The 11,762-nt window shown below is 47.2% G+C and overlaps 1 protein-coding gene and 1 pseudogene across 1 annotated transcript; one reads left to right on the forward strand and one right to left on the reverse strand.

The window, feature by feature from the left end:
* Positions 1-2,950: 2,950 nt before the first annotated feature.
* LOC105541717 lies at positions 2,951-4,116 on the reverse strand (annotated as a pseudogene).
* A 739-nt stretch (positions 4,117-4,855) lies between these two features.
* Positions 4,856-10,887, forward strand: LOC105541718 (CXXC-type zinc finger protein 1-like). The gene is made up of 6 exons (XM_011982876.1): positions 4,856-5,050; positions 8,785-8,895; positions 9,236-9,285; positions 9,506-9,602; positions 10,514-10,666; positions 10,741-10,887. Exons 1-6 carry the CDS (start codon positions 4,856-4,858, stop codon positions 10,885-10,887), a joined length of 753 nt encoding a protein of 250 aa, XP_011838266.1.
* Positions 10,888-11,762: the final 875 nt, after the last annotated feature.

Raw genomic sequence — 11,762 nt, forward strand, 5'->3', positions numbered from 1 at the left:
ATACCACTTGACCCAGCAATCCCATTACTGGGTATATACCCAAAGGATTATAAATCATTCTACTATAAAGACACATGCACACTTATGTTTATTGCAGCACTATTTACAACAGCAAAGACTTGGAACCAACCCAAATGCCCATCAATGATAGACTAGATAAAGAAAATGTGACACATATACACCATGGAATACTGTGCAGCCATAAAAGAGAATGAGTTCATGTCCTTTGCAGGGACATGGATGAAGCTGGAACCATCATTCTCAGCAAACTAACACAAGAACAGAAAACCAAACACTGCATGTTCTCACTCATAAGTGGGAGTAGAACAATGAGAACACATGGACACAGGGAGGGGAACATCACACACCGGGGCCTATTGGGGGGTAGGAGGTAAGGGGAGGGAGAGCATTAGGACAAATACCTAATGCATGTGGGGCTTAAAACCTAGATGACAGGTTGATAGGTGCAGTAAACCACCATGACACAAGTATACCTATGTAACAAACCTGTACATTCTGCACATGTACCCCAGAACTTAAAGTAAAATTTTAAAAAAGCAATTCTTTTCTATTTGTTTTTTGTAAAGGCCATGATGAACCTTTCTTTGTAAGCATGTAGACTTTTATCATAAGCATTGAAAGAAAATTGTCCTATGTATGGCCTTGTAGTCTTAGTTCCTGAACAAAAATAAAGCAAAATGAAAAAATAAAAAATTAAAAAATTAAAAAACTCTTAGTCTGTAAGAGAAAGTGCCTCTGTCCTAACTAGGCCAGAAGCCCCTCTCAGGTTTATTCTCCAAAGTAAACCTATCTTTAACTGCTGAGCCAATTTTCATGTTTCTTTTTTCTTTCTTTAATTCTTACATAGAGCTTACAGTATACTTCTGAGTTCAGCTTGGATTTCTCACTTCATGCTCCAATCCCCAAACTGAGTTTGATACAAGCTGTGAAGATTTAGATTTAGCTGGGGACACTGTCATTAGACACTAGGCTTGAATGAGGGAAAATAGCTTCTTAACAAAGATCTTAACATTTTTTGATTGTTGACTTTGTCCATGGTTAGTTAAATGTAACTTTAGTGTAAATTATAGCATTTATTTGCTTTTATCTCTAAGAAATAATATGGAGCCACACAGATTACAGTAATTTGCCATTTTGCAAAAACACCAGAGGGTCAGAGTCCCTGATATATTTCTTTAATCACCAATTGCTACTGGACACCTCCCATGTGCCAGGCAGTAAACTGGGCACTAGGCATCTAACAGTGATGAAGACTGACATTGTCCCTGCTCTCATTTCTAATGGGGAAGACAGACACAAAACAGTTGTGAGAGGTTCAGGCAACACCCATATTTTCTTCTTAATTTCAAGATTAAAATAAAATGAAGAGCCCTCACTATATTATAATTATGTCCATAAGTTTATTCAGAAGAGAGGCCTGCCACTCAGATGGAAAAGAAGCAAAGAGAGCTTCCCAAACAGAGATGCCAAGGCAGAGGCTTGAAGGGTCAGTGGGAATTAGTGGAGCAGTATGGTTATAATCTTCCACAATGATAATTTTTTTTTGTTATTTTACTGTTTGTTCTAATATATTTTCTTTATGTTTATTTTACACCATTTTCTTAAGTGTATATAAGGTTAGAATGTTTATATTCATTGTGAATTGAATCATTATGGAAGGGCCCTCTCAATTCCAATGAATACCTTTTTGTCTTAGTCTTTTCAGTTTGCTAGTAATATCACTGACCTTGCTTTATTTTGATTAGCATGGGCCTGGCAAATTTTCTTCCATCCCTTTATTTCAAACTTTTCTATATTTTTATAATTTGCAAGGTTTGGCATAAACAGTGTATGACTGGATTTGTCCATTTTTATACAGAATGACAACCATTAACTAGAGCATTTACTCCATTAACAACTTTTTTGGGGTCTCTTTTGTAATTTGAATTGAAGCAATTGCTATTCATTTTTTAAAACTCTCTTATAAGCACCAAATTTTATTTATTTATTTATTTTTATTTTTTATTTTTTTGAGATGAAGTCTCCCTCTGCCACCCAGGCTGGAGTGCAATGGTGTGATCTTGACTCACTGCAACCTCTGCCTTCCGGGTTCAAGTGATTCTCCTGCCTTAGCTTCCCACCCCCAGTAGCTGGGATTACAGGCGCCCACCACCATGCCCGGGTAAGTTTTTTTTTTTTTTTTTTTGTATTTTTAGTAGAGATGGGGTTTCACCATGTTGGCCAGGCTGCTCTCAAACTCCTGACCTCAGGTGATCCACCCACCTTGGCCTCTCAAAGTGCTGGGATTACAGGTGGTGAGCTCACCACCCAGGGGTGAGCTGGGGCTCTTATTATTTGTTTAAAAAAAGTTTTTAAATTTTTTTATTTTATCTTATTTTAAGTTCCAGGATACACATGAAGTATGTGCAGGTTTGTTACATAGGTAAACGTGTGCCATGGTGGTTTGCTGCACCTATCAACCCATCACCTAGGTATTAAGCCTCACGAGCATTAACTATTTATCGTGATGATAAGCACCAAATTTTAATATCTAGGTCAATTTTGGGGGAAGGAAACATCATCAAGAACTTACTTCTGAAACAAAACAACGATGTTCATTCCTTCAAACATCCAAATTGAAGGTGTGCCAAAATGAAAACAAAAAAAGTCCACAGAGAAATAAAAAGGAACACAAATCACATTCCAGGGGGTTAGCGCATTTAGCAGTCTTAGCTGTGCTGTCTAACCATCCTTCAACTGACTTTCAAAAAAACAACACCCTAAACTCATCAAAATATACATTTTCCATTTGCTGTTTTAAAATTAAAAATAATAATTTAACAAAGAAAACTTTAAGGAAGTCACAATCAATTGCGTGACTCATTTTGACATCACGTACAGCATATGGAGGTCAGGAAAGTTATTTGCAGCATACGTGGTTAGAGGATATTCATCTTTGAGGTTTAGGTTTCTTCCAAATGGTGTAAAATACCCACAATTCCAAGTATGAAGAGACACAGACGATTTCCTTTGAGAATTCCAAAGGACACTACAGGCACCCCAGCTGTTCTTCATAGAGAGACAGGGCTTCCGTCAGACTGACAGAGTTCCCCTTGTGTAAAATATTTCACATCCTGTTTCAATGCTTTCATTGAGAGGTCGGGAATCAGTCTGAGAAACTCCCATGTGGAATCTTCTGGAGACATGGAGATTGGAACAGCTGTCACATCATTAATTACATAATCAAATTATCTCCCTTCTTTGGCATACCTTTTCAGTACTGGAATGCAGTACTGAACCTTGTATAGCAGTCTCCTTTAAGATTATCTAAGACATCACCGCAAGTCCGCATATATTTCTTACATCCATCAATCACCATTTCATCAATCTCTATCATAGTGACCATCTTTAGTTTTAGTTTGACTATTTCACACAATATGCCCCCATCTCAGCCTCCCAGAATGAGTACATCTTTGCCAGTGTAATCTTTGCCACTGCCCACGATGGCCCAGGTATATGTCAAATCACTCTCTGCCAAATTGACATTCCCACTAAGGATGAGAATATTTCCAAATTGCTTCGAGTGTAGAATTTTAATGCTCTGATAAGGTGAATCTTCATCATATACCACTTCATCTACGTTGTATTCAACCAGGAGTCCATCTGCTGTGGGCCAATATCTGTCGATGGTTCCTCCTGGAACTATAGGTGGTAATCGCCTCATCCACCAAGTACTGTCTTAACTCAATTCTTTCATTCTTTCTTCTCCTTTGTTCAAAAGACTGTTGATCTCTTCTTTGCCTTGTGCGTCACCATCGTAACTCTGAAGGTCCAGTAACTCCAATCCATGTGAATAAATTCTCAAATTGGTAAGGCCGCCGTTTTTGTTTGTGTAGGTTGCTAAATAGCGGTGTGGTCCTGCTAGGTGTCCACCGGCTCTGCCATCCCCTGCTCCTGGAAAATGGACTGGAGCCCTTTTAGAATGGTCTCGCCATCAGCTTTGGTGTTGAGCATGAAGTCGAGTGTGCTGTGCCATGCCGCTGCCATAGTGAGGTGAGACCCTGAGCCATGCCTGGGGGAGGCCGCCATGGGAGACTGGGGGGCCGCGTGGTGTATCAGGCTTCTACCCTTTTAACAACTTTTTTTTAAAAGTTACTGATCATGTAATAAAGGATGAACTTCAAATATGAATTTATTCCTAACTTCTTACATTTCGCTTTCTATTTTCCTGCACTTTTTATAAATCTTTTCCTAGTTTCCTGACTTTAAAAAATGATGTGATTTTTGTTTGCTTTTCTCATTGCCTACCTTATAATTAAAATAATAGCAGATAGTCTGTAATCCCAGCTACTTGGGAGGTTGCGGTGAAAGAATCGCTTGAGCCCAGGAGTTCAATGCTGCAGTGAGCTATGATCACACCACTGCACTCCAACCTGGATGACAGAGTGAGACTCCGTCTCTAAAAACAGTAATAATAATAGATAGTAAAATAGTAATAATATGAAATTATTCAAAATAATTGAAAATGATAAGAGGAGCAATTTTCTTGTTATGTATGATATTGCAATGATCAATCATCTACAAAATGTAATGCACGAGTCCATGAGGACACAAAGAGGGGAGCAACAGACATTGGGGTCTACCTGACGGTGGAGGGTGGGAGGAGGGTGAGGACTGAAAAACTCCCTGTAGGGTACTATATTCACTAGCTGGGTGATGAAATCTTTTGTACTCCAAACCCCAGCAACTCCCAATTTATCCATATAACAAACCTGCACATGGACCCCTGAACCTAAAACAAAGATTGGAAGAAAAAAAAAAATAAGCCAAAACAAAATGTGGGAACTGTGCGCACATGGCTGTATTGTTTCTCTGTAACTATGCTCTTGAACTTGGGTGGTACAGCACCTCCGTCCAGGTGTTGAGCAAGCCCGAACTGGACACATTTAGAAAGGGGCGGGACAAGGGTGCTTCCCGAAGCTTCTCTTTCGCAGCTTTTTGGCTGCACCTCACAGGCGGCTCCGTGGTTCAGCATTTACTAGATGCTGAGGTATTTTGCAAGAGCTTTGATGAGAGACTGTGAATTTTGTGATTGGAGGGTGGATGTAGGGTCATCGAAGGGAATTTGGGAGTTGATAATGGAGATTTTTGGAGTCACAATAGGAACTTGCTGTAAGTTGAGTTGAATGCTCCCAGTCAGATCCTCCAATGGGTAATTTATTTCCATTTTTCTTCTTTTCTCATATTAAGATGAGAAAGGAACTTTAGGATGGCTTAAAGTTCCATCTAAGACAACAAGTTGAGAATTATTGTTTTCATAATAGTTAAGTGTTTTCTAATTTCTTTTTACCAAGAGTTATTTAGATGTGTGTTTCCAATTAACAAAAGCTAAGCCTTTTATTGATTTCTGATGCACCTTATCTGTGTGCTGTGTGGTGCTTATTAATTGGAATGTGTTTAGAGTCCCTTTAAGACTAAGTCCAAGGCTCATTTTTATTAATATTGTATCTCTAGCTTGAAGATAGTATGAGTTCTCCAGCTGATACTGTTTTGTTCAAGATGTGTATTGGTCCTGTGTGTGTTCTTGCTCCCTTAATTGCCAAGAGTAGTGACTTGCTTGCATGTGTGCATATATATGATGCACACAGAAATGTGTACATATGTATATATGTATTTTGAGATGGAATCTCGCTCTGTCGCCCAGGCTGGAGTGCGGTGGTGGGATCTCACCTGGAGTGCAGTGGCACGATGTTGGCTCACTGCAGCCTCTACCTTCCGGGCTCAAGCGATTCTCCTGCCTTGGCTTCCTGAGTAGCTAGGACCCCAGGCACGCGCCATCACACCCGGCTAATCTTTAAAAAAATTTTTTTTCTAGAGATGAAGTCTCGCGATGTTGCCTCAGGCTGGTCTCAATCTCCTGGGTCGCAAACGTATATTTGTGTATTTGTGCATTTTATGTGGCGATATTGGGCACAGGTAGGAGTACTTTTCAGAATAAAGATTGTGAAATTTCGCTAGGTGGGTGGGTCAGGGCCCGTAGGGCCCTATGTGGCCTGTGCAAGTGGGGAGGAGGGGCAGGGCTTGGCGTCTTAACCTGTTTCAGCGGGCTGTGAGGTGAAGCTGCGTCCTCTCCGTCCCGGAATGCCAAGGAGCTTGTGGTGCTGCGAGAGTCTGGGCAGGGGGCGGAGCCTGGCAAGGGGCGGGGCTGGGTATGACCGGACGCCATGTGTGAGGTCCACAGGGCACGAAGGGTAAGGTGAGTCTGAGCGTCCCTCAACCCGTCCGCCCATCCATCCACCGTTTGATCCTCCCTCAATCCATCCGCCCATGCATCCACCATTTGATCACCCATTCACTCTTGCCCCAGGAGCGCAGAAGTGGGTAGGCGGAACCTGGGGAGACTAGCTGAGTAGTCCAGGCAGTGAGGCAGACTGAACTTGCCTGAGGGGCAGGGCCAAGTGTGTTTGGGCAGGCAGAGGTGGACTTGTCTGGGTCCATCGTGTTGGGTAAGCAGGGTAGCCTGTGTGTCTTGGAGGGAGGGGTGGATCAGGCTGAGCAGAGCAAATCTGAAGTGGTGGCACCCAGATTTTCTGGGCGGATAGGTAGGCCCTTATGCATGGAGGTGGGCAAGTTGGGGGCAGATGTGTCCAGGTGGATCAGCCAGGTGTGTCTGGATAAGGTGGGCAGGCAGGACCAGGTGGTATCAGTCATTCCTAGGCAGGCAGGGCCTAGTGCATCCAGCAGGTGTGGTTGCCCCAGGGTAGGTTGGCCTGAGGGTGAGGCCAGGAGTGTTGGGGCAGGGTTGTCTGTCCCTACCCACTTATGGCTGATCAACAGCCCTCTTTCCACGAGCATGGGAATACTACTAGTAATCTCTGGTCCCCAGTGAGTCTAGGATACAGGGTGGACAGGGAGTTGGGCTGATGCTGAGGGTCTGCCCCTCAGATCTTGCCTGTAACACCCCCAGAGACCTTGCTGTGGTCCCACTGGCCACTTGACAACTGCTTCAAACGCAGAAGTGCAGGCTAGCCGAGAAGCACCAGACAGCAGTGGTGCCACTGGCAGTAAGGGAGGCACCTGGGCAACAGCCACACCCCAGCTGTTGTCTGAAGAGGACCTGTCTTGGCACTGTGACCTGTACCAGGACACTTGCAGAGGGGATTTTTGGCAATCAAAGCCTGCCAAGTGTGAGGGAGGACCCTGGGGTAGAAGGATGGGGACAGTGAGGGCAGTGAGGTTCAGCAGTGAGGTGACAGGAGGCAGGGAGTATCCGAAGACCACTTTGAGAAACTAGTTGTGTGGAGTGTGTCAGTATTTCCTGATCTGCAGCCCTGGGTGAGTGACATCAAGAAGCTCCAGCTCATGGATCCCACAGGCAGAAGCAGGCAGTGAATGTGAAGCACAAGAAGAGTTTGAAGAAAAAGGTAGAGCAGAAGGTGACGAATTGAATGGGGAGCATGAAGGCAGGTTGGGGGTGGAATGCAGGGCAGGAGGGGTGCAGGAGTTGGGGGTTAACATCGACCCTCCTGACCCTGCCATGACCACTCTTGTCCTGAAGAAGGAGAAGCAGCAGACGCAGAAAAGGAAGCACACGGCTGGGCGCCGTGGCTCACGCCTGTAATCCCAGCACTTTGGGAGGCCGAGGCAGGCGGATCACAAGGTCAGGAGATCGAGACCATCCTGGTTAACATGGTGAAACCCAGTCTCTACTAAAAATACAAAAAATTAGCCGGGCGTGGTGGTGGGCGCCTGTAGTCCCAGCTACTCGGGAGGCTGAGACAGGAGAATGGCGTGAACCCGGGAGGCGGAGCTTGCAGTGAGCCGAGATCCCACCACTGCACTCCAGCCTGGGCAACAGAGTGAGATTCCGTCTCAGAAAAAAAAAAAAAAAAAAAAAAAAAAAAAGAAAAGGAAGTACACAGGCAAGTGGAAGCATCCGGAGCATGTCAAGGACCCAGCCTCACCACGGCAGTGCCTGGGACCCGGCTGTGTGTATCCCACTTGGCCGGGCTCCAAGTACTGTTCGGATGACTGTAGCATGAGGCTGGCAGGTGAGTGAGTGCACCTCGAGGTTAAGGGACAAAGGAGAAGTAAGGTGTGATCCATGCCATCTGTAATTCCACTCAGCCACCCACCCATCCACCGTCATAGTCACCCACTCACTGAACCGCCCATCCACATTACATCCACCAGGATGCTCATCCACCCTTATAGCCACTCACCCACCTGCTCATCCATCCTTATAGCCACTAACCCACCTGCCCATCCACCCTTATAGACACTCATCCTTATAGACACTCACCCACCTGCCCCTCCACCCATCCACCCACCCATCCACTGTTCAACCACCCATTCACTAACATGCCCTCATCTACCACTCGGTACCCTATAGAGTCACCATTCAGTAGCTCATCTTTCTCATTCCTCTGATGTCCCCATCTACCCATTTCATTTCTTGCTTTCTCTTCTTCCAGCTGCATCAATAACATCCTTCCCCAGTGCATCCAGCAGTGGTAAAGGAGCCCCTGCATTGCCAATGAGCATGGCAAGAAAATGCTCGAGCACATCCACCATGAGCAGCAGGACACCTATACTTGCCTGAAGGACACGGAGTGCCATTTCCATGAACTTGAGGCCATCATTCTGCATGGCAAACAGTAGGCTGTGTGCACGGATTGCTAGGCGAGAGGGCATTGGTGAGGTAGAGCTTAAAGGTACCTGGCCTCTTGTCCTGTCCCTCCCCATCCTGTACTGCTTCCCTGGCCCCTCCATTGTCCTGTGCAGAACAACAAAGGTGAAAAGGGCAGCAAAGACCTGCAGATCTTTTGTGTCTCCTGCGGGCAGCCCATCTCTAAGCGTGTTGCCTTGCACCACATGGAACGCTGCTTTGCCAAGGTTGGAACATTGACTGGGAGTCAGATGGGACAAAGGTGTTTTTGGTTGGGTGGGGTGGCACATGGGTAGGGTCCATGTGGTGGGGGCAGGTTTGGCGCCTGGATATTTGTTATACAAGGAATGCAACACACATCCATGGCTTCCCCTGTGTGTGCTCTTCCCCCACGCCCAGTATGAGAGCCAAGGTCAGGGCATTAACCAGTGGTGAGGGGGACACTGGCTGTGCAGACAGGAGCATAGGGTCTGCAGGGGACAATAGACCTGGTGTTTGGAGCTTTATTGTAGGAGGACACGCAGCATATGTCCACAGTTCCTCCCATTTGTGCTCTTTCTTTCCCAGTATGAGTGCCAACGGTCCATTGGGTCCCTGTACCCTACTTGCATTGAAGGGTGAGTGTGGGGGCTAGTAAGGGTCGAAGGCATTATGTGGACAGGGTCAGAAGCAAGGTTGAGCAAGGTCAGGGGCAGGATGTGGGTGGGCTCAGAGGCAGAGGCGGGTGTAGTTAGAGGCATGGTATGGGCGGGGTCTGGGACTAGGTGCAGGTAGGGTTCTGGGGTGGGACCTCCCTCCTCCTGACTCTCAGCACCTCACTTTTCCACCCCGCTCCAGGACCACATGGTTCTACTGTGATGCCTACAGTCTGAAGAGTAAGAGGTACTGTAAGCGCCTCAAGGTGCTGTGTTCTGAGCACTCTTGGGACCCCAAGGTGAGACCCTTCCTTACCTCATCACCTTCCATTCCTCCAATCCTCCCTGCCTGACTGCCCTCCGCATCTCCTCAGCAACCCCTGTGTGTCCCCCTTCCCTTCCTGACCACCCCACGTTCCATGCTCCTTGCTGCCTTTCACCCTCTCTTCTTCCTTTTCTCTCTAACTGGCTGTCTGTATTCATGCCCTCCTTGCCCGACCACCTTCCGGATGGTCCTGCCCCTCCTCACTGCAGAAGCACCCCCCAATTCTGATCCTCTTCTTGCTCGACCATCCTCCCTTCCTGCCCCACCGCCTGCCTGGCCAACCCGCTGTACCCTCCTCCTTGTGTGGCACCCTCAACTTCTCTTCCTCACTTTCTGACTTTCCTCCATTCTGATCATTTTCCCTGCCTCACTGACCCCTGATTCTATTTTCTGCCTGTCACCTACATCCTTTCTTCCTCCCTGTTTGACCGCTCCCCATTCTCTCCCTCCACCCTCCTCTCCTTCACCTCAGCCCTCACCTCCCCTCTGCATCAACAAACCCCACTCATCTACTTCTCCTCCTTGGACCACCCTCAACCCTTCCCTCCTCCTGCCGGACTGCTTTCCAGCCCTCCAGCTCTCCAGCTCTCCCTGGCCCACCTGCCCTCCAGCATCCCTCCTTCTGTTGGATCTCTTTCTGTGCTTCTGTTCTTACCTGCACCACCTGCATTCTTCCATCCCTGCTTAGTCAACCTCATTCCTCTATCCTCTATGCCTGATCACCCGCTATTTGTCCTCTCTTCTCTGAATTCCTCTCTTCCCCCTGCCTGATCACTCCCTATCCCTCTCCTCTCTGTCCTCCATCCCCCTGTTGTTTCCCTGTGCCTGATCATTCTCCAGGGCTACCCTCCTTCATAGCTCATCCTCCTTTATTCTTCACCATAGGTGCCAAAGGATGAGGTGGGCGGTTGTCCACTAGTGCATAATGTCTTTGAGTTCACGGGTAATTTCTGTTGCCTCCCCAAATGCCTGTGCAACTGCTACTACAGCTGGGAGAAGCTGAGGCGTGCCGAGGTGGACCTGGAGCGCATGCAGGCGGTAGGTGCCATGCCGAGGGGGCTGGGGGATGGGGTAGGATCCTGGACTCCCTCTCGAGCATTCAGGTCCCACAGTTGCACAAGCTGGAACAGCTGTTTGAGCAGGAGCAGAAGGTGCACACGTTTTTGATGAACCGGGTGGGGCTGCTGGCTCTGATGCTGCACAAGACGATCCAGCATGACCCATTCACCAGTGACTTGTGCTCCAGGGTGGACATCTAAGCCTTGCTGGACCTAGGTCCCATATACCACACCCTGTGTAAAGGTGACACCTCACAAATCCCTCCTCCCACACCTGCTGCTCCATCCACCTTTTTCTTATGGCATCTTGGAGTTTCTCTCTGTGCTTCTCTGTCCACCACTTGGTCTCCTGTCTCTCTGTCTACCCTTCCTTGGTGGTGGTCGGGGGGATTGTCTAAAAATTCCCCATTCCCATCCATTCCTCCATCCCTGTGCCTTTCTTCCCTGAACCTGGGTGAGGCCAAGGGATCTGCCCTGCTGTTATATCCACTGTCTAAAGTTTTCTTCATCAACTTGGGAAGAACAAGGATTTTGATAGCTCATGATGTTCCCTAAACCTGTCTCTCTGGCTGCAAACCCAATTCCAAACCTCCAATAGTTGGTGGGTGACAGGCCCCACCTGTCATAGCTATCATGCCCCTACCCGCACCCATCTTGTCCCGTTCCTGACCTTCCCACGAGGTCCTTGCCCTGTCAGCCTTGTCCCATCTCAGTCCAACCCCAGTCTGTCCTGCCTTTCACTTCCGGGCCCCCTCTTCCCACCACCCTGCTCTGACTGTGCCCTGTCCTTTCCAGCCTGTCCTGTCACACCTATTTCACACCTGTAGGTTTGCCAGAAGGTGGCTTCTGCCACATCTGCCTTTGCCAGCCCCCATCCAGGCCTTCTGTGCCATTGGAGGTGCATCCAGTAGTGTTGCTTGTGGGTGCTGGTATGTCTCCAATGACAGACCTGAACGACATTTCCTAATTTTTTTCCTATGCTCACTGATACCTTATGATTTTTTTTTTTTGAGATGGAGTTTCTTGCCCTGTCACCCAGGCTGGAGTGCAGTGGCCCGATCTCAGCTCACTGCAAC

This window comes from Mandrillus leucophaeus, unplaced genomic scaffold (genome assembly GCF_000951045.1).
Source record: "Mandrillus leucophaeus isolate KB7577 unplaced genomic scaffold, Mleu.le_1.0 Scaffold243, whole genome shotgun sequence".
Lineage (NCBI taxonomy): Eukaryota > Metazoa > Chordata > Mammalia > Primates > Cercopithecidae > Mandrillus > Mandrillus leucophaeus.

Bases quoted from the DNA above. Each gene is read 5' to 3' on its own strand.
- LOC105541718 (XM_011982876.1), top strand. From the start codon at position 4,856: ATGGCTGTATTGTTTCTCTGTAACTATGCTCTTGAACTTGGGTGGTAC. The intron at 5,051-8,784 runs GTATTTTGCAAG...TGTCCTGTGCAG, and splicing joins AGCATTTACTAGATGCTGAG to AACAACAAAGGTGAAAAGGG. The intron at 10,667-10,740 runs GTAGGTGCCATG...CAGGTCCCACAG, and splicing joins ACCTGGAGCGCATGCAGGCG to TTGCACAAGCTGGAACAGCT.